Below are 23,648 nucleotides of genomic sequence, written 5' to 3'. Positions count from 1 at the left end.
GCTCTTCCCTAGACTTGCCTCTGCCCCACTGTCCCCTGCCTGTACAAGCCTCAGCAGATGGGCTTTGGAGTCAGGCACATTGCTAGCTGTGTGACCTCGGGAGAGTTACGTGACGTCTCTGAACCACAGGATCTTCACATACACCAAAATCCAGATGTTTAAAGGGGCGAGATAAATACCAAAGGGTTCCCTCCTTTCTCCTGTGTTCCGATAGATTGTCGTATGCACCCTACTTTGCATGCCATCCGAAGTTTTTTGACACCGTTGACAACCATGAGGCCTTTTCGACCCGAGGCTGTAGTTGTCATCATAGGTTGGCCTTTGAGGACTTCCGAGTTCCAGCTCATGTCCCTCTGCTCTCCTACTTGGGCCAGAGCAACTTCTCCCTGGCCTTGACCATGAGTAGGTGCTGGTCTTTCCACTTCTTGGGCTTCCCCATTGTTTCTGCTCCCAGCAGCATCCAAACCCCACCCACCCTCTGGGCATCTGGGGACTTTAGCCACCACCACAAAGGACGTCCGATGTTCTCGTGCGTCCCACTCACTCACATGTATTGTGCACCTACTACGTGCCAAGCACTGCAGCTTTCACCTTCTACGTTCCCCTCCGACCTCATACTGCCTATTGACTAGTGGGAAATGTCACCTGTCTGCCCTGCCTCGCAAGGAGCCCTCGCAGACGTGGTGACCCGGCACAGGACCCCAGGTGCTCCCATGTGCCCGCGTTGCCTGTCTATAACAGTCAGGGTACGCGATTCCAGCTGTTGTAACAAACAACCCCAGCATGTACTGACTGAGCACAATGCTGGCTGATTTCTTACTCTCATGACAGTGCAGTATGGGTCGGGGGCCCTCCTGTAAGGGGTGCCTGGGGACTCTGCTCCCTCCCCCTGTGGTGCCCCAGCTCCATCGCAGGACCACACGATTGCCGAAGGGTTGGACGGGGACAGCGGGATGGCAGCTGAAGTCCAGGTCTGGAAGAGGGCCCCGTCACTTCCGTCCAAATGCCACTGGCCAGAACCCAGGCACGTAGGCCCAGCCCACCCCAGGCAGACCTAGAAGTGGGGCCTCCCCATGTACACAGCACAAGAGACCTGCTTAAATGACCGTCGGGCCTGTCTCTGTCCCGTAGTCACTGAGAGCCTCCTGAGGGCAAGGCCCACACATGCCTTCCTGTGTCTCCCTGAGCCCCCTCTGTAACTTCCGACCTGCCCACCCCCATACGGCCACACCCATCACAGCCAGGGCACTGCGTGGCCGGTCAGCACCCAGTACACGCAGCTGGTGGACAGGCCAGTGCTAGCCAGCACGGCCCGGCGGAGACGAGAACGGGGTTGGGCAGAGGGGCAGTTCCTTCTGGCTTTGAAGGACATGGTATCCCTGGGGTCTCGCACAGTGCTTGGCACACAGTAGGTGCTTAGTAAGCATTTGTTTGGATCAGACTAGACAGATGGAAAGGTGAGGGAAACAGGCCCAAGAGGTTGAAGGAGGAGATACCAGGTTTTAAAAAACAGGTCACGGAGAAGACCTGGGCCCAACCGAGACCGACAACCCTCCCAGCTTCACGAGAACTGGAAGGCAATGTCCCCTTCCCAGCCCGCGGTGGACTGAGCCGGGTGCCTCCGGACACACTCAGGCAACAAGGTTGCAGGGCGAGGTTTGATACCCAGGGTTCGGCCTCTCTGACCTTTCAGGTCCCCGTCCTGGAGCAATGGGGAGCCCTCCCTTCTGCAGTTCAGATCTTTATTTGCTGGTGCTCGCTGGGGTTAATTACTGCTGTGGTCGGGGTGGGGTGGGAAGGCACCACGCCCTGGCCCAGGGCCTACAGGGGGACCCTGAGAGTCCCCGGGGTACAGAGACCAGGAGGGCGGGTACCAGGGCTCAGGGCGGCACAGGGCAGACCAGGAGGGCAGGAACCGGGGCTTGGGGCAGCACAGGGCAGGTTAACAAGGAGCCTCCTGCCAGCAGTTCAACCATTTCTAGGCTCCAAGCTAGCTGGCGGGGCCTTTAACCCTTCCTTGTCCCTACCCATTCATGCCACCCTCAGATCATCAAAGCCCCGTGAGGCTGGCTCCATGAGGCAACTGGCATTATTCACAGGGGTGGGGCTGGCGAGCTGGGGGAGAAGTGGTCTGGCCTGTGGCCCAGACGCTGGGCAGCTGAGAGTGGGACCGGCACCCCAAGCTCCCAGGCTCTGGCAAGACAGGCCCCATCTACGGAGTCTCCGCATCAGCCTCAGCTGGGAGCCTGCCCCGCAGCCTCCCTCAGTCTTCCCAGGCTGCCAGCTGCTCTGGAGGTTCGAACCCAGGTTAGTGACAACCCCGAGAGGTGAGTCAGGGAGCCAGAGGAGTGAGGATGGGCCAGCCTGGAGCTGGGGACTCTGACGAAGCTCCATGCACTGTTGGTCTCGCCCCCTTGCAATAAGGGAAACTGAGCCCCAGAGACCTCTCCAAGTTACACGGCAAGGTAGGCCCTTGGAGACTCAAGGCTGGGGCATACACTCCCTGGTGGTGAGGTTCCCTAAGGGTCACCTGGTTCCCCCTCCCTCCGCGTCAGGCTAGCACCACAATCCAGTGTGCCTATAAGTGACCCTGGGAGGGGAGGGCGAGCCCAGTGGGGCCAGTGGCAGGGCTGGAAGAGGGGTGAGGGCTGTGATTCTTGAGCAGTGTGGAGGCAGCTGGGAACCGTGTCTATAGGAGGGCTCTGGACTCGGGCACACCCAGTTCCAGTCTTTGCTGTGTGACCTTAGGTAAGTTGCCTAACGTCTCTGAACCTTGATTTTCTGAGCGGTGCTTTGGAGTGGGGGCGAGGGGAATGCCACCTGCTGGGTGTCTGGAGAGCGCTGTGAGATAATCCTCGTTTTGTGGCTGTCCACAGGCCACCCACACGCCCATGCTCGGCAGGCAGCCTGTACTCCAGTGTCGTGTGTCCTTGAGCTGTCGTGATTACAGCGTGGTCCAATTGTCGAGATGATTTAAACGTAACATGCCTGGCTGTTGATAATTATAAATTCTTTTCATTTCTGGCAGAAAAGGGGCCCGAACATACGCATAGAGACCCCTCCCAGGTCTGCTCTGTAATTCTAAACAGGCTTCGAAGAAGTCCTGCCAGGCACAGAAAGGGGAGCTGCGGACAGACCAGCCAGTTGGGTCTCTCTGCCCCTGGCTCAGGGATGTCCAGACCTGGCCGATGCCCACAGAGTCCTCCCCCAGCCCCACTCCTGCCCACCAAGACCAGGGCGGGTCCTCCAGCTACTGTGTGCGAGGCCTGAGCTCCATGCTTCTCGTCTAGCCTCACGGGTGTCCTACAGCAGGCGTGGGGTGTAAGGGTTCCCACGTACAGACGGAAACACTGAGCTTTGGAAGGGCGAACTGGCCTTCTCAGTAAGTGACAGAGCTGTGTGTCCCAGCTGACACCCCAGCCCCGGGAGCCCACTTGGGCCCCTTGGTCCCTGGGTACACCGAAAGGTAGATGTGCCTCCACCCCACGCCTTGCCTTCTGGGCCCTCAGTCTCTCCCCTCCTCCCTCTGGGGAGCACCCTCCTCCAGAGCTGGGACTCCTAACAGGCTGTCACCCAGAGAGAGGTTGGGAAGCTTAGGGGAACCCCTGGCTCAGGGTGCGATGGGGTGTCCAGGAGTCTCTGTCTTCCAATCTGAAGGAACCAAAGCCCTAAAAATAGACACTAGGTAGGAGGAGGAGCCTAAAAATAGGGTCCAGACAAAGTGGTGGAGCCCTCTGTGAGCGTGCACACACGCACACGTGCATGCACACACGTGCACACGCCCTTCTCCCAGGAAACGCAGAGGCACCAAAGTAGAGAAAAACTAGCACAGCCACAGAGAGACACGCTCACAAGTAAACGCAGCCGGCCCGGAGAGCTCGGACCCCCACGGCACCCCACGCTCGCGCAGCGCCACAGCTGCGTTCCCTGCACATCGCCTGTGCGCGCATCGCCTGTGCGCACACACTCACTGAGGGCTAGGGTCAGGGTGCGCACGCAGGGCAGCCCGCGGTGCACCCAGTGCACCAGAACGGAGAAGGAGGTAGAGGTCCCACTGGTGCCCTCGACCTGCCCCCCAACCCAAGTCCTGCCAGCTAAGCTCCTGCTCCTAATCTGGGCACCGCCAGGCTCTGGGAAAAGGCCGAGCAGCTCCTGAACCAGGAGAGAGCCCCTGAATCAGGATGAAGGAGCCTGGGGCTGCCATGGGAAGGGCCAGTTCAAATCCCGTGGCTCTGGCACCTCAGTTCTCAGGGGCTAGGAGGAATGGCCCAGCTCGCCAAGTTCTGAGAGGCAGGGCCCTGAGGCTGTCCGGTGGGTACAGAGGGGCTAGCTACATGTGAGACCCAGCCGGCAGCATGCGGCACTGTGATGGGCGGCAGACACCCCTGCTGAGGCGCTTCCCGCCTGCCCATCTGCCTCCCCAGGGCCTCAGTCGCCACATCTATAAGAGGGACCAGCAAGGCAGGCCTTCCGCCTTGGCCACCTCACGTGACTGCTGTGAGGCTCGAGGAAGCATTCCTGAAGGGACGGCGTGATTCTGTGGGAGAGGTGGCCCGAGGCACCCGTGGTGGGGCGGGCTGCTGTTGCCCCCCAGTTGTCTGGGGTCTAGTGGAGCAAATCCTCCAGCCGCCCTGGAGCACGCGCCCTGCGGAGCTGGGAACAAGGAGGGGCGGAGGGTGGAAATCGGGCCATGCAGTCCCAGCATCACGGGGCTTTCCCGGGCTCACGGGTTCACGGTGACATGCCCCAAGGCTTTGGTGGCTCAGAATGGACTTGTCAGAAGTTTCCCCACCCAAGGCTCCAGCCTCCGTCAGGCCTAGTCATTCGTAATAAAGCCCGAGAGCTCACTGCCAGCCCTTCCCAGAGGGAGAGGGTAAGAGGCTGCAGGCCGCAGGCAGCGCTGGCGTCAGAAGACGGGGAGCCGGCTGTGCCACGGGTGATGGCCTCGCGTTCTCGTGCCCTGGCTCTCCCCTCTGCCAGACAGGCTCAGTAATCTCCTGCGGAAGTGGACTGAGATCGCGGGTGTGAGCGCCGATGTACCGCGGGGGTGAGTGCCCACCTTCGGTGGGCGTGAGAGCCGACATGCGGCAGGTGCTCATCGGTGTTTGCGGTCACCGCGAGAGCACGGTGGCGGCTGGGTCTGAGTTCCAGCCCCGCCACCTCCCAGCACTGTGTACGGGGTCGCGCCCCCCCAAACACCTCTGTGCCTCAGTCTCCTCATTTGAGAAGCACACCTAACGACATGCCTCCCTCCCAAAGCCGTGCTGGGTGCAGGCGGGTAACCCCCTGGAGCGCCCAAGGGGAGTGTTGCTCTTACATCCGGGGAAGCAAGCCCTCCCTGGGAGGGGGAGGTCTGCGCTGCCCCTACACTGCATCCGGCTCCCCTGGGCTGTCAACTGAGTCTCAAAACACCCCCACCAGGAAGGCGGCCTGTGTCTGTTTTGCAGAAGACAGGTTACACGACTCCCCAAGGTCGTAGCTGTGCAGTAGCACACCTGGGGGCTGCACCCGGGTCTTCAGACTCTGCTCCATGCAGTTCAGGCATTGCACCAAGGGCTCTCCCATGGGGCTCCCCAGAGATGGCCCCGAGTCTGCTGAGGGGAAAGGGGGCTAAGGAAGGGAGGGAGTGGGAAACAGAGATGGAGCAAGGCCCAGAGTGACTAAGGTCTAAGGAGATGAGAGATGAGAAGGAGAGACTGCCCGGGGAGCAGTGTCCAGGGAGAAACGGGAGGAAAACAAGCGGGTCCAGACACAGAGCTTCCCCTTCCCAAACAGCCCCCCGTATCCTGCCCTTGGCCCCACAACTCCTCCTGCCCTCTCTCAGTCCAGCCCCCAGGGCAGTGGGTGCTGTGGGTCACTGTGCTTGGACCTCTGACGCTGCCAGCATGCCCCAGCCCTGCCCAGCACCCAGGCACAGCCCAGCCAAGGGGACTCAAGAGCACAGACACCCCCATGCATACAGGGGTGTCTATACACCCGTAGGCACATGTGGGTGCCCCACATGCATCACCGAGGTCGGCACTCAGGTTTCAGCACGAAGGAAATCTCACCTCACACCACGGCCACTCTGTGACCCCCGCCCACGGGTAATAACGATGAGGCACTTGCTTAACAGGGTCGTGGTTTATTGTGAGGGCTAAATGTGTGTAACATTCTTCACATGGGCCGGCCGGTGGCATGGGGGTTTGGGCAGCAGGATCCCACGTGGCTGACTGTGTAGTTTGAGTCCTGGACCCGGTGGCTTAAGAAACATGCCAGGTGTGTGTGTGTGCATGTCCAAAATCCTGAGAGGACGGAAGAGAAGGGACTGCAGCCCGGCCGTTCCACGGGGGAGCGCTTTCTCTCCTCTCTCTCGGCTCTCCAGGGAGCATATGCAGCCTATAGCAAAATATGTATATATAAATACCAAAAAAATCAACGTAAGAACTTGATATCTTAGCAGCTCAGGCCCAGCCACTGTGGCACTGGCAGCTGGACACCACTGGAGCCAAGCAGGGAGTCCCAGGGTTCAGATCCTAGGTTGACCTGAACATGTCAGGGTCACCCACCCCAGTGGCTGGAGCACTGGGATTGTGGCTCGGTGGGGTGCTGTTGAGGGTCTTGCTTGTTCTCTCTCTTGTGGAAATAAGAGACAAATTTTTAAAATAAATAACTTGAAAACTTAGCCCTGGGTGCAGGAGTGGCATAAGACCCAGGCAAGGGAGGCTGGAATTTTCCTAGAACATCCCTAACCTCTCTGACACTCCATCCCTGCGTCCGTGAAGTGCGGCTGAAACATACCCTCACCTGCCTACCTCACGGGGGCAGAGGAAAGCCTTTAATAAACTCGAGGTTGGCATTCAGGGGGCAGCTCCCCCTCCAGGAGACCACCAGTGCTTGAGCACCCCAGGAACAGCGGTGCCCTCCTGGGGGCCCTCAGACTAGATGAACCACGGTTGACTGGCTGGGCCGCCAGCGCCCCCTGCTGGTCAGATAAGGAGGGCTCCCGGCGAGGTCTCCACAGCCAGGGTGATGCTGAGCTGGGCCCACCCTCATGTGGGAGTCAGGAGAGCAGGACCACTCCAGGGGCTGCCTAGACCTTGCCTCCCGGGCGGTTGGCTGACCACAGCACAGGGTACCCCACGGGCCAGTCCCAGGTGACAGTAACCGTGTACTAGTACCGGGTAGTGTGCTCAGCGCTTTTCCCTCAGGGTCATCCTGCCCTCTGGACACTGTGGGGTTCCCACCCTATCGTCACAGACGCAGGCTGGACAAGCTCCTCACGGCTGCCCTGAGTCCCACGCTTCCTTTACAACCGGGTTGTCTCGGAGGTGACACGGGCCACCGTGCAGGGACAGGCGTGCCACACCATCTGGGACTGGTCATACGGGACACGAGGCAGCACGTGGGAGGCCTTCAGAGACCGAGTGCTGCTCTGCCCTCCTGGCCAGCCCCTGCCCCTCTGGGCCTCGGTTGCCTCATCTGTAAAATGAGCGGGTTGGGCCACTTACGGGAGGCCCTTCCTGCCTGACTCACTCCAGCACCCCACCTTGGTCACGTGGAAGACGTGTTGATTCACAGCCATCCGGCTGAAGCATCCTGGCCTCGGCCCCCTGGATTTCCTACAACTCTTGGGCCCCCAGAAGTATGTGCAAAACGGCACACGTGTGGGTACATGCCCAGTGTGCACTTTTCCAGGAAAAGCATCCACAAAATTGCCAGATTCCAATCCCCAAAGGCTCACAGCGTTTGATTATCCTTAACTTTGAGCATTTCCCTAACAGTGGTCTATATTTTCAGGGGAATGAGTGAAGAAAGTGGAGTCCCACTGTGTAACATTCTTCCCTTTGTGTTTCGTCCCTCAGGAGCTGCACCTGTTCCTGACAACCCAGCCCTCCACCCTCAAGCCTCCTTGGCCCAGAGAGGCCCCCACCCCTCTTGCTTCTGACTCGTCTCCGCCGGGGCGCTGAAGCTCTGATCCGCTGCCTTGTCACTGCAAGTCTCCCTCACCCCCATGTCTTCCCCTGGAGCGGCGTGGCGAGGACTGGCCCGGCTTCGGTGAGGTAGGTGCAGTGACCAGTGAGCCCAGCGGGGACTCCCGGGTTGATGCTCCCAGAGGGCCGTGGTTGGGAAGACCAGGCCCTGTTGGCCCCCATGGCTGGCTGGCTGTGAGGACGGCATGGCCGCAGTTGGGAGGCCTATGTTCTGGGTCTGGCCCTTCCCTCCTGCGGGCCTCCGTTGTCCCATCTGTAAAGTGGAGGGAGGTGTCCTAGAAGCCCTGGATGACTGCCAGGCAGCCTTCCTGTACTAACGCCTACGGGCCTTTCTGACTGATGCTGGGGGACACGATGGCCTTGGACTCCTCTTGGCAGAAGCAACTGGCTCAGCATCCCTCAGGCATGGAACAAGATGACCCTGGGGCCTTTCCCGGACTTGACCAAGGAAACAGCCCCCCAGGCTTAAGGAGGAGCCTTGCCCCTGGGGAAAAAGGAGGGCTCCAAATCAGCCTGCCCCCAAAATGCCTGGGATGGGGAGGGAGATGGGGGCTAGCCAAGGGGGAGGGCCCAGAGCCCAGTGATGGGTGACCACCTCCTGAGGTTTGGCCCTGCCCATCTCTGGAGGAGCGGGACCTGGTGAAGGGAGAGAAGCAACCTCCCGCCCTCAGCCAATGCAGGCCTGGAGCCTGGCCCCCCTCCTCCCCCGGCTGATGAGGGACTCCCAGTTCTCTTACCCCCTCCTTCCATTGGCTCCTAGTTCTGGGCCCAGCTAGCACTGCAGGGCCAAGGCCCCAGGGCACGATCCCTGCAGGGGTACCCTATGGGCTGGGGGCTCGAGGACCCCTTCCAAGGGGTAGGTCCCAGTCCTCACAGACACAGAGAACCTCCCACACACGCCCTCCCGCCCATGAATGAGTGAGGACAAGACAGAGGCATGACAGCGAGGCTGAACATTCTCTACAAAAGTTACAATGCGCCTGAGGGAGGTTGGTCGTCCAGCCCGCCACCCCGGCACAGGGAGAACAGGGAGGGGACTGGGACAGAGGACGGGAGCAAGATGAAAAGGACAGTACCTGGGGCTCCGAGAAACAAGAATCGGCACTTGGGGTGGCCCCAGGCTCAGGCCAGAGAACAGGGAGAAGGGCTGGGGTGGGCGCAGAGTGGCCGTGGCAGGCAGCCAGACCCGCGAGAAACAAGAGTCGGCACTTGGGGTGTCCCCAGGCTCAGGCCAGAGAACAGGGAGAAGGGCTGGGGTGGGCGCAGAGTGGCCGTGGCAGGCAGCCAGACCCGCCCTGTCCTGCAGTTGGGAGAGGGGCACCTGGTCATTTCCCAGCCCTGGGCACGTGTGGATGGGTCCACGCGACAGACTAGAGAGGGGACTTTGGGGACTCTGTCCCCTGCCCCTGTAAGAAGGCCCAGGGCGGGGCCACGGCTGGTGACCATGTTGCCATCGGGGGGTCCACAGCTGATGGAGGCACGTCTGTGTGGGGCGTGAACGCGGGCACGTGTGTGTGAGCCCTCCAAGAGACTCCCCCACATCTGTGATCTCAGTGTGGCTGGAGAGGACACATGTCTGAGGACCCTCCAGGCTGGCCCTTCCTCTGGCCTCACCACACAACAGAGCTGGGACACAAGGTCGCTCACTTACCCGTGACCGTGCAGGATCACACAGCAGCCCAGCCCTCCAGGCCTCAAGGGAAACCCCAACCAGCCCCTAACACGTGCACACATTCATGTACATACACACGCACACACACACTCGCGAAGCACTGGGGGCAATCCCGTTTAGACCATCCACACCTTCCAGCGTCCACACCACAGGACTTACCCACACTAGGTCCAGCCCCAGCCTGCTCAGCCTGCCTGTCTCTGGTCTGGGAGGCTGAGGCAGGTGGCAGAAGCCTTTCCTACCCAGCCTGTGCCTGCCAGGCCTGGGCCATAACACTGCAGCTCGAGCACCTGGTACCTGGTACCCTGACCCCTGGGGTCCCCGGGGCGGGCCAGGCTGCACAGTGGAGGAGGGGGGAGGCTGGAGGAAGACAGGCTGGGCTCTGCCCCAGGGAAAGCTGGGAAGGGCCGGTCACCCTCATCCCTCACCAGCCTGGCTGTCCAGCTCCGGACCATGCCAGCAGGTGCAGGAGGAAGGGCCTGGCTGTGCTTGGGGATGGGGTGGGGATGAGGTACGGGGGAATTTGGCTGGAGAGTCTGGCCTGAAAACTTCCCCTCTGGGTGTCATGGGGAGAGGGGAGGCAGCCCGAACTCTCCCTTTCACAAAAATGTAGGCGTGAGCAAGTCTCCAGCCTGAGCACGAGGGAACAGGACCCTCTGCGGACAGTGGTACCCCGACCCCATGCATACCCTCCCAGCCCGCCCTAATGCCCCTGCCCTCCCACTTGGCCTTCCACAAGTCCTCATGTCCTTTAGGCGGGGGTGCTCAGGGTCTTCGGGACCTTCAGAACTGGAGTTCTGGGGCATTCTCTTGTCACCCTGGGTGTCTCCAGGCCACATGCTCTGCTTTTGGGTGTGCACAGCTTTCTTTACTCCTGGGGAAGGGGCTGCAGGGCTGGCAACTGTGAGGACCTCATGGCCCCACCGTAGGTTGTGGCAACTTGCAATTCATTTTGGTCTGGGGAGAAGAGCCCCCGGTTATCTGCAGAGGAAGAGATAGAGACAGACTTCAGACGGCAGGCGGCCTTCAAAGGCACCACGCTCAACCAGGACTAGTCATGTGACAACTTAGCCTCCTCCTCTCCAGGCGGACTGATGGCCAAGGAATCTCCCAATTCCCCAAACTCCAAATCAAACCACCTCCCCACACCCACACCCACCCCTGCCACTCGGAAACCAAAGCGGGGACAGGAGCCAGCCAACAGCCCGGCAGTGGGGCAGAACCTAGGACTAGCCGGTGGCTTTACAAACATGGCGATTCTGCCTCCAAGGTTGCTGTCGCCCTGCTGGGGAGCATTTGCTCATGTTCCTGCTCGAGGGGTCCAGGGATAAGAGGTGAAACAGCTGCCTCAGGGTTTGGGCAATCGAGGAGACCTTCCTGCTGCCACACCCTCCAGCCCATGGGAGTCACCTTGTCCCCAGGCTCGAGAGCTGCCAAGACCAGGGCTCAGGCACAACTCCACAGGGAGCGGCAGCAGGACCATGGCTGGGCTATCCTAACCCCGGGGCCCCCACTTGCTCCTCTGCTGGAAAATGGAGGAGAGACAGTCCACCGTATACAGGGGTTCGAGAGGATTAAACGAGAGGATCTGCTTAAGGGCACACCGAGTACCGGGGAGATAGGGGGCTCAAACACCGTCTCTCCTCCACACTAAGACACCCCATTTTTCCACACACTGGTATCTCCAGAATCGGGGTGCACTTCACATGAGCTGTGATAAGTAAGCCTGCAGCCATCATTAAACTGGTAGCTGCTTTTTCTCTCGTTGCTGGTAAACAGAAGAGTGGGTCCCTTGTCATTCACAGTGGCTTCAGTTTTATGAAATCTGGTTTTCTGAGACCAGCAGTTAGCGCAATGGTTATGTCGCTGGACTCCCATGTAGTCGACCGTGGTTCGAGTCCCGAACCTGGAGGCTTAAACTCATGCCGGGCGCGTGTGCGTGCGTGCCCAAGATCCAGAGAGGAGAATGGAGGAGAAGGGATTGCGGCGTGGCCATCCCCCCTGGGGGGATGGTTTCTCGCTTTCTGTCTCTCTGTCTCTCTCTGTCTGTCTGGTGAGCACACGCACCCTATAGCGAAAACTTCTCCAAAGGGAAAAAAAAGGCAGATCAGCCCTTCCCAGGGGCTTCCCAGCCCACATACCCTACCCACACCACCCCCAGGCAGGGCACTCACAACTCTGTGTCTTCCAGGGCCGGTGGCCGCTCCAGCGCCTGCCTCCGCCTCCGGATGGCCCCCATGATCTTCTTTCGGGGCCCCAGGGGGACGCTGATGCTGCGGAGGTCCAGGTCGGAGCACAGCATCAGCGCCTCCAGGTCGATCTTCTCCTGCCGCAGGAGGGAGGCAAAGTCCTCCATGTGCAGGGAGGCCAGGAAGGTCTCCAGCGGGCTGGTTTCAGGCTCCAGGTCCTCGTCCAGGCCCAAGTCCAGCTCATCCCAGGGCAGCTCCTCCCCGCAGCTGCGCTCCTGCAGGCTGTTGGCACTGCCCAGGCTGTCGTCGTCCAGGCTGGGGGAGCTCTGCAGCCGCCCCCGCGGCGTGCCGGCCCCGTCTAGCCCAGCATCCTCGCGGCCCAGCCCATGCAGCCCGCTGCTCAGGTAGTTCCTGCGGAACACCATGGTGCCCAGCCCAGGGCGGGTAAACAGGGAGTCGTGGCCTGAGTCGGTGCTGACCTCCGAGTGGGCAGGCTCGGCCGCCAGCGTGGCACGGGAGACGCTGTCCTCGTCGGAGAGGAACATGTCCCTGAGCGGGGCGCGGCCCCACTCCTTGGGGTTGGCGTAGGTGCCCTGGCGCACGAACATCACGTCGCTGCCCAGCTGCAGGCCCGAGAGCGAGCGGACGCTCTTGCGGCCATCCTCCGAGACCTTGAAGGTGCCTTCGCCGCCCTGCTTGCGCCGCTCTAGTTTCTTCTGGATCTTGGTCTTGCCCCTGGAGGTGCCGTGCAGCGTGGCCTGCGAGTAGGGCAGGTGGCTGCCCAGCGCCAGGTGCTGCAGCCGGCGGCTCAGCGTGCTGGACGTGAGGCTGGAGAAGCTGAGCGAGTCGGAGCGCTCCGCCAGCTCGCGCCGGTAGCGCCGCTCCATGCGCTCGTGGTGTTTGCGCTGCATCTTGGCGCACTCGCGGATGCGCCGCTCTGCCTCACGGAAGGCCTTGTCCTTCAGCTTGCTCACCAGCTTGGGGTTGAGGCTGCTCTGCTTGGCCGCGATGGAGTCCAGGTAGCGCACGCACTCCATGTGGCCCTTCATGGCGCCCATGTCCAGCGGCGTGTGGTAGTCGTTGTCCAGGCACCAGATGTTGGCCCCGAAGGACACCAGGAAGGACAGGCAGTGCAGGTGGCCATTAGAAGCTGCCAGATGCAGGGGCGTGTTGCCCCAGATGTCGCACTTGTCTGGGTCACCCCTGCAGGGAGAGCAGGCAGGGAGGATGAGCACAGCAAGCTGGGCAGGCAGGCGAGGGCAGGAAGGGAAGGGGAGGGCCTCCAGCCTCACTGAGCCACTGACAGGCAGGCCCAGCCCAGAGGGACCCACAGACCTGCGACCACTGATTCCAGGAGACCCACAGGCCTGAGCTAAGGCAAAAATGGCTTCTGGCATGCAGTGGGTGGGGCCACAGGGAAGGCGGGGCCAGGGCGGGGCCTTCCCCAAGATAACAGAGGGCTGGGAATCTTAGGGGATAAATATTTGATGCCCAGAGAGAACGGAGTGAATTATTCATGTGCCCTGCCGGGAGCTGGCCCAGAGAGGTGGTGGGCCAGGGCTGAGTCCGGGTCTCTAGGCAGGCACGGTGGTGAGCAGGCTGTGGGGTGCAGAGTGGCCATACAGGAGGACAAGAGGGTGGTGTGCGCTGGGCCCCAGCCCTGGGTGAGTGTGCGGTGAGTGTGCGTGGGGGTGCGTGTTTGCGTGTCTGCGGGCACGGCCATGTCTGCAGGGAGCAGGGCCAGGCCTGGCAAGCCTGAGTGTGAGAGCAGGTGTCGGGTCTTGGCCTGGGCCTGGAGGGGAGCGTGGGGGCAGCCAGGACCGGAAGGGAGGGGAGGGAGGCAGCTGCCCTGGCCTGCCCCTTCCCAGGCTGCCTGGCCCCTCAAACACTGTCCACACCAGACCATGCCCTTTGGGGAGGCTCCTGCCAGATCCATGGAGTGCCCGCCCCCCTGGGGCCCTGGCACGGACCCTGCCCCACACTAATGAGGACACCGGGAAGAAAGCTCCCTTGTCTCAACAGCTCTGCACACATCCCCCTTGGCTGCCCGGCTGGTGCATTGGACCAGCCAGACAATGTGGGAGGGGCGGCCTGAAGTCCGGGCCCCACCCCATCATCACCAATCCTTGTTTTGTAGAGGAGCTGGGGGGGTGCGCCAAGGGGGGCTCCTAGTTCCCTCCTCCCATGATCTCTCTGAAAGAGGCAAGGGACAGCGTCCCTGTGTGCCCCCTCCCGGGGTGGGGAGGAGCCGAGGAGCTGATCCTCTCAGCCTCTTGGACTCTGTCTCTGCCTCCTGGTTTTAGGGGCTGCCCCTACCTGCTGCTGGGCCCTCGGCATGGAGAGAGGGCAGGGGGGTCCACACCCCCCACCTCCTAAGGCACAGACAGGCTGGCACCAGGGCCAGCTCAACCCCTTCCCCTCCCTACCAGGACCTGAGCCCACTTCCACCCCTTCCCTGTCTACACTGGCCTGGTGTCCAGGCCACCCTGACCTGTCTCTGTTAACCTAAGGGGGTGAGGGGCTTGTTCACAATTGTGTGGGTTAGCCCCGAGAAACCCACTTCGGTGCCTGGACCCTGCGTTCCCCACCTGCCACCTCAGACCACAGCCCAACGTGCACACCTGGATTCCATGCCCACTCCTCCCAGGACGATTCCAGAAGCCCCAGTGAGCACCTCAGCCTGAACTGCTTAGCTGTGCCGGCAGTGGGGGAGGGGCGCGGGGTGAATTCACAGTGGCGAACCAGTGACATTTGGTACTTCTGCGGTGCCCATAAATCTCAGGGCGAGCAGGGTGCAGAAGAGAGCAACATGGGGCCCCCTGTGGGAGGCTGGTGCCACATCTGAGACTTCAGGTGGGAGCAGAGGCCCCATCCTTTCCTGGCTCTCCTACCAACCGCCTACAAGAGACTTGTCCACCTCTTGGGGTTCTCACTATGGCCCTCACTCTTGCTTCCAGGTGGCCCCTCACCCGAGATCTCTCCTACCTTCCCCTTCCTCTGCAGCACCCCCTCCAAACCATGGACCCCCCAATTCCCAGTTCATCCCTCCAGGCCACACAGCCGGGTCACAATGTTCACGTGTCTCAGCGTGTTTCCCTCCCACATTTCCCCCACCCCACCCCAAGAACGCCAGGCTCCAAGGTCCCACCCGAGGGTCTGTGGGTCGGGGATGGGGCATCTCAGGGAGGGGTGAAGAAGGTCCCATGGAGTCTGGGGGGCTGAGGGAGGCCCCTGCTGGCCCCTGCAGGCCCCGGGGAGGTGCTCACCCACGGCTGACGATGAGGCGCAAGGACTCCAGGTTGCCGTGGTAGGCAGCCCAGAGGGTGGGGGTCATGCCATCCTCGTCGGGGGCGTTCAGCTCCTTCCGGGTGGCCTCCTTGAGGAGCTCCAGGTAGCCATCCCGGGCCGCCCGGTGATACTGGTCGTTCATGGCGCCCGACTTGGACGGGGCAGGCAGGGGGCACGGGGAAATGCCCCCCGCAGGAGAGGGCCGCGGGGTTAGGGCTGAGGCATGGGGTTGGGGAAGGGGGCCGGGCAGGGGCAGGAGCCGGGGCAGCCAGCCCCCGCGGCCGCAGACGGAGGGTGCGGAGCCTTAGAGCCACGGCTACTGGGACATCTGAGCCGCTCACCCAGCGCTGGGTGGGGGGAGGATCTCTCGCTGCCCAGGGAGCCACCCCCAGGCTTCTCCTGGGTCCTAAGCACACTGCTCCTCCCCTCAGAGCACAGTGGTGAAGCTCTGCGCTTTCCCCAAAAGTGCTCACCGCTGCGCCCTGCACCGTGAGGCCCAGTCCGGGGACAGTGCGGGGTCCGTCCTCACCACCGGCCCCAGCGCTTAAATTCCTGAAATCTCCATGCGCCAGAGGACCGGGCCAAGGGCTGGGGAGGGGCGTCTGAGAGCGGGAGGGAGTAGTCCTGGACCCCAGGACAGGGGACCTACAAGGGAACGAGGACCCACCGCAAGGCGCGAGCAGGACCCGGCAGTCCCAGCGCGGGCCGGTCACGCGGGGTCGACCCGCCGCGCTCCGGCAGGGGGCGCTAGAGGACTGGGCGCGGACGCCGCGCGCCGCGTGGGAACTTCGTCCCGACCCCCAGACTTCGCGGCATCCAGCCGAGCAGGGGACAAGCGGGAGGGATAGAAGAAAGAACTTCGACCACTGCGAAGGTCGTCGGGGAAAGGGGCACTGGGGGCCTGGTTTCGGGACAGCGGAGAGGAGCACAGAGGTACAGGGCGCGCCGGGGCTGGGAGGGCGTCGGGTGCCCGCGGGCCTCGCGCGTCATCCCCGGGAACTCTGGGCAACCCGGATCGCTGCGCGCCAGGGCGCGGTGGGCACCGAGGCCGAGGTGCCCTCTAGGTGCCGCAGTGCGGGACCCCACCCGAGCCTGGCCGCGCCGGGGTCACGGGGAGAGGTAAGTATAAATCTCACCTTATCAGGCTGCCCCGTGCTCTTCCCTAAATTCAGCTCGAAGGAAAGATGGATCATGTGAGTGGGACTGAGAGGTTTATGGAGCCGAGCTCCCGCGGCTGTAAATCATCCTGCCCTCCCGGGTATAAAGCGACCGTCCTGCCCGGCGTCGGGGAGAGGACTCGCTCGCCACCCCCTGACCCCCGGCTCAGCACTGGCTCCCGGCCTAGCCAGGTGGGTGCCCCGGGCCAGTCGGCTGCCGGATTTAGGAAATGGGGACCTTGGCCGGGGCCGACCGGGTGCCGCCAGTTCTTTCTTTCCCGTCGCGCGGGAGAGGCAGACTCCGGTTTCTCTCCGGGTTCCCCAGCGCTTCCTCCGGCAACGCCTCCCCTCCGCGTTAGGAACTCGCCGGTCCCCGAATCTAGGGGTAAGATGGAGAAAGGCGAGCCCTGGGGGTGACCTGGGGTCCTCGCGCTCCTCCCCCGCAGTGAGCGCCTCCAGCCTACTCCAGTCGCCCCCGCCATGTCCGAGGAGCTGGCCCCGGGCCCCAACGAGAGCCCGCCGGCACCGCGGGCGGGCCCCCGCGAGGTGTGGAAGAAGGGCGGCCGCCTGCTGTCGGTGCTGCTGGCCGTGAACATGCTGCTCCTGGCCTGCACGCTCATCAGCGGCGGCGCCTTCAACAAGGTGGCGGTGTACGACACCGACGTGTTCGCGCTGCTCACCACCATGATGCTGCTCGCGGCGCTCTGGATCCTCTTCTACCTGCTGCGCACCGCGCGGTGCCCCGACGCCATCCCCTACCGCGACGCGCACGCCGGCCCCATCTGGCTCCGAGGTGCCCGGGGAGGAGCTGCAGAGTGCAATGGGGAAGGCTCCTCGGGAGGGCTGGGTGTGGCTGCGCTGGGTGAGGTGGGCTGCGCTAGGAGAGGAGGAGGGAAAAGGGTCCTGGAGGGGTGGAGGGGAGCGTCCTTGTCCGAAGATTGGAGACCGGTGGTGCTGGGAGAGCTTTGACGGACAACCGCTGAAAGACGTGGCTGGGGCCCTTCCCCTTATCTCTGCTACGACGCCCACCGGCTTTCTCATACCCTTTATCCTGCGTCGCCCTCATCAGTCTTTTATCCATCCTGGCCTTCATCCAGCCAGCCACCCAGCCCCCCGCCGGTCCGCAGGACCTGTCCTCAGCCTTCTCTCCTGTCCCTGGTCCCCACCCACGACTGCAGGAGGGCTCGTGCTGTTCGGGACCTGCACCCTCGTCATGGACGTCTTCAAGACTGGCTACTACTCCAGTTTCTATGAGTGCCAATCGGCCATCAAGATCCTGCACCCCCTCATCCAGGCTGTGTTTGTCATTGTCCAGGTGGGTGGCAGGGGTCAGGAGATCTGGGCGTGAGCTCCCCTCCACCCCAGCAACTCAGCCAAGTGGGGATGGGGCCGTGGTGGAGGGCGTGGAGTCCATGACCACGGAAGCCCTTGGCTACGAAGTGATATCCGAATGGGAGCTGCTCCTTAGGGACTCTGCGGTTTGATGTCAACCTGAGCAGTGCCACCAGTTAGCACTGGGAGGTATGACTTGTGGCAGCAGGCCCTGTCTCTGGAACCTGGCCTGCCCCCACGGTGCCACAGTCTCAGCCCAGGGGCCTGCCATGGCTATGGCCTCTTTGGCCTCACCCACGGCCCCCGTTCCGTATTTGTTCAGAGGGAGGGTTTTCTGTAACTGGAAATTTCCAGGTGCAGATTTTTGTAATTGGTCACATAAACAACACTTTGAAAGGTCTTCTGGCTGAGCTGAGGCAGGACAGGCTGACAGGACCCAGAGCAGACTCTAGCCCTGCCTCATGACCAGGGTGGTCACACGGGGGGCACCCGACCCTGCAGCCCTTTTCCACACCTCAGCGTGTATGTGGCTTTGGCATGTGCACAGCTTCTTTCGTGTTTAGGTTTTGCCATAGGGTAGCTGTGCTTGCCAGAGAGAGACACCGGGGGTAGGGGGATGGCCACATTGCAGTCCCTTGTCTGTTCTCCTCCTGGGATCTTGGGCACGCATGCACATGCACCTGCACCTGGTGTGATTTTCAAGTTGCCAGGTCTTGGGCTCCAATGGCAGTTGGTCATGTGGGAGTCCAGCGCCCTAACCACCACGCCACCTGCTGACCCCAACACGCACACAGTTTTAGTCTTTTACAGTTGATGGATTTGAAAAATGTTCAGGTAAAATGAAAATGGAAACAATCCCTCATCAGCAAATGCCACAGCAAGGACTCATTGACAGCTGAGAGCAAGACTCTCGTCAGGTGGGGCAGGTGGCAGGGAGAGTGACAGAGGAACGATGGGCAAGACCTGGCCTAGGCTGGACTTGCTCCCAAAATAAAACTAGGTAGTCAAAGTCTATCTGACCCCCCCAAAAAAAAGTCCCAGAGAATTTCAAGGTAACATTTTACAAACCTTTAAAGAACAGAGAACCACTTTTTTAAAAAGAGATTTTTGCTGTAGGGCACGTGTGCTCACCAGAGAGACAGAAAGCTAGAAATCACCCCCTGGGGGAGATGGCCACACCATAACCCCTTCTCCTCTTGGGATTTTTGGGCATGCATGCACACCCCTCTGCCATGAGTTTCAAGCCGTCAGCTATGGGACTGAGATCGTGGTCGGCCACATGGGAGTCTAGCACTGTAACCACTACGCCACCTGCTGGCCCCAGAGAACCACTGTTTGGGACCAGTGGACGGCGTAATGGTTACGTCACTGGACTCCCACATATTCAATCATAGTTCAAGTCCCAGGTCTGGTGACTTAAACTCACACCAGGTGTATGTGCATGCGTGCCCAAGAGGTGAAGGGAGGTGAAGAGATTGCGGCATGTCCATCCCTTCTGGGGGGTGACTTCTCACTTTCTGTCTGTCTGTCTTTCCGACAAGTGCACGTGCCCTATGGCAAAAGTCTAAGAAAAAAAAAAGAAAGAAAGAAAAGAGAGAAGCACTGTTTTATACCAACCGTGCACCGTAGGCTGGAAAGAAGGCTCCCCGTCTCACTGTGGTTAGCTAGCATAAATCTTACGGTATAGTAAAAGGCTCTTGGGGTCGAGAGACCGTAACACCGGGCGTGGACACTGGCGCTCCGGAATTTAACCACCTTCCTAGTAAACGCTCCCCACCGCTCTCTCAATACAGACGTACTTCCTCTGGGTCTCCGCTAAAGACTGTATCCACGTGCACCTGGATCTGACCCGGTGAGAACGCGCTCAGCGTGGTGCCTGGCCCGGCCCCCTCATGAGACCAGGGCTTTCCAACCTGGGGCCGGAGTCCTCTGTCTTCTTTCTGGGTGGGGCGTCAGCCAAGGTGCCCTGACCATGTCAGTCCCACTCCACTCCCTGTGCTGTACCCTTCCCTCTAGGAGAGGAGGCAGTGGCGGCCTGAGCCCCAGGACACCCCCAGCCCTCTCTTGGGCGACTTCCTGATTGGGCTAACTCCTCCCAAGCTCAGCTCCCCTGTTCACGCCAGACCTGGCTGCCTCATCTCAACACCTTCTCCCAGAACAGCGCCCCAACCTTCTGCCTTGCCGTGGACCCAGGATGGGCCAAAGACCCAGTGGCCTCTTGGCTTCCTGCCCTGCCCCTAACAGGTGCGGGTTGATGTTCACGCTCACCACCAACCTGGCCATCTGGATGGCGGCCGTGGTGGACGAGTCTGTGCACCAGGCCCATGCCTACAGCAGCTCCCACAGCAACGCCAGCCACACCATCCTCGCCCCTGACCGTGAGTCCCCTCTTCGGCCTGGTCCCGCCGCTGCCCAGCTAGGGTGGGTGCTCTGTGGGTTTGTGGAGTCAGTCTCCTGTGCTGCCAGGAGGGCGTGGAGGTAAAGACGGAGGCCCGGGCTCCTCCTGCTCCAGGCTCTGCCTTTGACCTCTGGGTGTAGATGACCCAGGAGGAGGCGTGTCAGGGGCATCTTCTCGTCCTTGAGGCACAACCTTGGCCCCACTGTCCAGGTGTCCATCCCAGCAAGAAGAAACCCAAACTCTGGGAAGGAAGGGCGAGAGTGACCAAGCCAGGGGAGGGGAAGGGCGGGGCCTGGTGAGAGCCTGGGAGGACAGGAAGGTGAGAGTAGTCCCCAGTCACGAGGACAGCGGGGCCAGTCGACTGAGCTCCCTGCGCGCCCTCAGCTACTGACACGAGCGTCCTAGTCAGTGCTCGCCACTTCCCTGCGGGATGTGGCAGGGAGTTTGTCTGTCGGGGGGCTCCCGAGAAGGCCACCTTTCTTTTCTAAAATTATGTATTTATTTTATTAGTTGTAGTAGTATTCAATTTGAGTCGAGAGAGAGAGATGGGGATTGGGAAAGTAAGCCGCCAGGTTCGGGTCTCGAACTGCAGTTGGCCACAAGGGAGTTCAGCGCCGTAATCTCCGTGCCACCTGCTGGCCCTGAAGGCCACCGTCTAAGAGCTCCTCTGTCTCTGAGGGCCGGGGCCGTCACTGGGGAGAGGGTGTAAGGAATGGAAATCAGCGGCAGTACTGCGGTCACATTTTTTCTTATTGCCAGAGGGCACCTCCTCTCTCCAGAGACACACAGAGAGAGGGAGAGGGAGGGGGCAAGCACCCCCAGTGGGGATGCTCATGTTGCAGTCTCGTCTCCAATTCTCCACCCCCTTGGGATTTGGGACACGCACACACTTGTGCCGGGTATGTTTGGAAACCTCCGAGGCCGGGATTTGAGCCGTGTGTTTGGCCGTGTGGGATCTGGCTCCCTTAACTGGGCTATGGAGATGGCCGTCCGTTTTTTGGTTTTGTTTTGTTTAAACTGAGTGCTGACAGGTTCCACTGTCTCTGGCACATAGTAGGTGCTCAGTAAATATCTATGGGATGAACGGACACGCCTGACCCTCGGAGGGCGTTCGGGATGTAGTTGTGAAAGTAGCAGACAGAAACCCCGTTCTTACAAAGGTCTCGGGCTGGGGGGCCGTTCCCCGGGAGGACGGGAGGGCGGCCCAGCCTCGGGTCCCTCTCTCCACAGCGGAGCGAGCCGGCAGCCTGGCGGCGGGAGACTCCTGCCTCTGCAACACGGCCCTCTGCCAGATCTTCCAGCAGGGGTACTTCTACCTGTACCCCTTCAACATCGAGTACAGCCTCTTTGCCTCCACCATGCTCTACGTCATGTGGAAGAACGTGGGCAGGCTGCTGGCCTCCGCCCACAGCCACGGCCACAGCCCAGCCCGGCTCAGCCTCTTCCGGGAGACCTTCTTTGCCGGCCCGGTCCTGGGCCTGATGCTGTTTGTGGTGGGGTTGGCCGTCTTCATCATCTACGAGGTGCAAGTGAGCGGGGAGGGGGGCCGCACGCGCCAGGCCCTGGTCCTCTACTACAGCTTCAACATCGTCTGCCTGGGGCTCATGACCCTGGTCAGCTTGAGCGGCTCCGTCATCTACCGCTTTGACCGCCGGGCCATGGACCACCATAAGAACCCCACGCGCACCCTGGACGTGGCCCTGCTGATGGGGGCTGCCCTGGGCCAGTACGCCATCTCCTACTACTCCATCGTGGCCGTGGTGGTGGGCACGCCCAGGGACCTGCTGGGGGCACTCGACCTCGCCCACGCTCTGCTCATGATTGCCCAGCACACCTTCCAGAACGTGTTCATCATCGAGAGCCTCCACCGAGGCCCGCCTGGGGCCGAGGCCCCTGCTGCTCCCCCCAAGGAGCCCTGCCAGGGCCTCACCTTTGCCAACATGGATGCCCTCCACACCTTGCCCGCCTGCCCACCCACCCCCAGGCTGGTCGACCCCAGCCCGGCAGGCTCTCGGGAAGCAGTGGCCATCATCTTGGCCCCCAGGGGCCACTGGAGACGCCGGTGCCTGAAAGACATCTCTCTGTTCCTACTGCTCTGCAATGTCATCGTGAGTAGCTTGGGGGGGGTGGTGCTCTTACGGGTTCATCCCTTCAGCCTTCTCTGCCTCACCCCCAGCCCACAGGAGGCCCTCACAGCCTTCCAGGAAAGGAGGGGGCTCAGAGAGGGTCCCCTGCAGTCTCTGGGCAAACAGCATCTCAGGGCACTCAGAGAGTCCCAGCCACCAGACTTCGAGGCAGTGGAGGGAGTTGGAGGGCTCCGGGGTGCCGGCGCCGGCACGGGGGCTGGAGGCAGAGGGAGCTGAGGGCTGATGTGGGAGGGCCCCCCCGCCCGGTGGGAAGTGTGACCGCTCCTGGGAACTTGTGACCTGCCTGCTTCTCAGAGAAACTGGAGCAGCAGCAGGAAGTAGCGGAGGCCAGCGTAAGTGTGAGTCTGTTAACGCGCAGCGGCACCCTCGGGGAAGGGGCATCTGTGACAGCCGCCCCCTCCCCGTGACTCAGCAAAGCCTACTGCTAAGAGCAGCAGATGTCGGTGGGCATAGTATTGTCGCTGTGTGGAGACACCCCAGGGCAGGGACACCTGTGACGATGGTGCCCGCGACAGAGAAGCGTCCTGATGTGGACGTGTCCTGGTGGGGAGATAGCCCCCAGCTGGAACATCTCGGCTGTGGGAACACCCGCGTGGGCCCATCCCAGGAGAGAAAGAGCTCTCCAAGGAAGCTTCTCGTACTATATCAGGCCGTCGGAAAAGCCCAGATGTATTTTTATGGTTTACTATGCAAAAACAGGTCATGACATTTCTGATGATCTGAGGGGACAGTCCTTTCAGCTACGGCCTCCGGTACAAAAACATGCCCGGCACAGAGACATCCTCAATGCGGGTCTATCCCAATCTAGAACACCCCCGCAGAGTGAACCCGACCCCGTGAAGTTATGCCTTCATAAAATCCCTAGTGGAGGTGTCACACCCCCCCCTTTTTATTAAGAGAGATTTTCGCTATATGGAAAAAGTGAGAAATCACCCCCACACACACAGGGGTGATGGCCACAGCTCAATCCCCTCCCTTCGGTTCTCCTCTTGGAATCTTGAGTGTGCACGTACACGCGCCCTGTGTGAGTTTCAAGCTGCCCAGTCTAGCACGCGAACCGCGGTTGGCCATGTGGGAGTCCAGCACCCTAGTCACTACTGGGCCTGGAGGTACCTTCTTAGCAAAGTCCCACTGGGAATACTGCACACCCTACAGGTAACCTTCGGTGCCGTCTGGGTCCCCACAGGGAGTGGGAGGAGCCTTCCAACAAAGGCAATTTCGTTTCAAAGAGAAAAAAGTGTGGTCACCCATCACGACCCCACCAGTAGAAGCGATAAGATGTAAGGCTCAGACCTCACCAAGTCTTAGGCCAGCTTTGGTGCCCACCCCCACCCAGACCTCCCTCTTCCACCCAGGCCTCTTTCACGGGCTGGGAGTGATTCTGGCCTTCTGGGAGGCTGTTCCTGCTCAGGGTGTCAGAGCCTTCGTCACAGCCTCGCCTCCCCCATCTCTTCCGTTTAAAGGACAGAGATAGGCGGAGTGCGGGGGGGGG

General features: G+C 61.3%; 3 protein-coding genes across 5 annotated transcripts in view; 1 reads left to right on the top strand and 2 right to left on the bottom strand.

Moving 5' to 3' along the window:
• The window catches only part of FADS6 (fatty acid desaturase 6), a 47,255-nt gene extending 39,691 nt beyond the window's left edge, over positions 1-7,564 (bottom strand). The window contains exons 1-2 of the mRNA XM_006145934.2: positions 7,529-7,564; positions 5,419-5,610 (exon numbers count right to left, since the gene is read on the bottom strand). Of these exons, the coding sequence (XP_006145996.1) occupies positions 5,419-5,610; positions 7,529-7,564 (228 nt within the window). The remainder of the gene's footprint in view (positions 1-5,418; positions 5,611-7,528) is intronic.
• A 1,647-nt stretch (positions 7,565-9,211) lies between these two features.
• USH1G (USH1 protein network component sans) lies at positions 9,212-15,376 on the bottom strand. 2 transcript variants are annotated; one of them, XM_006145841.3, is made up of 3 exons: positions 15,101-15,376; positions 11,820-13,037; positions 9,212-10,626 (listed from the first exon to the last, which is right to left on the bottom strand). In XM_006145841.3, the coding sequence occupies exons 1-3, from the start codon at positions 15,262-15,264 to the stop codon at positions 10,623-10,625; spliced, it is 1,386 nt and encodes a 461-aa protein (XP_006145903.1). In that variant the 5' UTR covers positions 15,265-15,376; the 3' UTR covers positions 9,212-10,622. The 2 variants fall into 2 exon arrangements, with proteins under 2 accessions (XP_006145903.1, XP_006145904.1); XM_006145842.2 differs by lacking the exon at positions 9,212-10,626 and having other exon boundaries at positions 11,816-13,037.
• A 1,383-nt stretch (positions 15,377-16,759) lies between these two features.
• OTOP2 (otopetrin 2) overlaps positions 16,760-23,648 on the top strand; it is a 10,868-nt gene continuing 3,979 nt past the window's right edge. The window contains exons 1-6 of one of the 2 annotated variants that reach the window (XM_006145840.2): positions 16,760-17,072; positions 17,458-17,594; positions 19,405-19,463; positions 19,856-19,993; positions 21,032-21,040; positions 21,256-22,117. In XM_006145840.2, the coding sequence (XP_006145902.1) occupies positions 16,760-17,072; positions 17,458-17,594; positions 19,405-19,463; positions 19,856-19,993; positions 21,032-21,040; positions 21,256-22,117 (1,518 nt within the window). Of the gene's footprint in view, positions 17,073-17,457; positions 17,595-19,404; positions 19,464-19,855; positions 19,994-21,031; positions 21,041-21,239; positions 22,118-23,648 lie in introns of both variants that reach the window. The other variant, XM_006145839.1, reaches the window with a different exon arrangement.

Source organism: Tupaia chinensis, unplaced genomic scaffold (assembly GCF_000334495.1).
Source record: "Tupaia chinensis unplaced genomic scaffold, TupChi_1.0 Scaffold000159_1, whole genome shotgun sequence".
Lineage (NCBI taxonomy): Eukaryota > Metazoa > Chordata > Mammalia > Scandentia > Tupaiidae > Tupaia > Tupaia belangeri.
This window is presented reverse-complemented; position numbering and strand designations above follow the sequence as displayed.

What these genes read in the sequence shown, in the direction of transcription:
- USH1G (XM_006145841.3), bottom strand. Translation starts at nt 15,264, where the DNA reads ATGAACGACCAGTATCACCGGGCGGCCCGGGATGGCTACCTGGAGCTC. An exon ending in CGCCTCATCGTCAGCCGTGG is followed by an intron (nt 13,038 to 15,100) that starts GTGAGCACCTCC and finishes CTCTCCCTGCAG; the next exon opens with GGGTGACCCAGACAAGTGCG.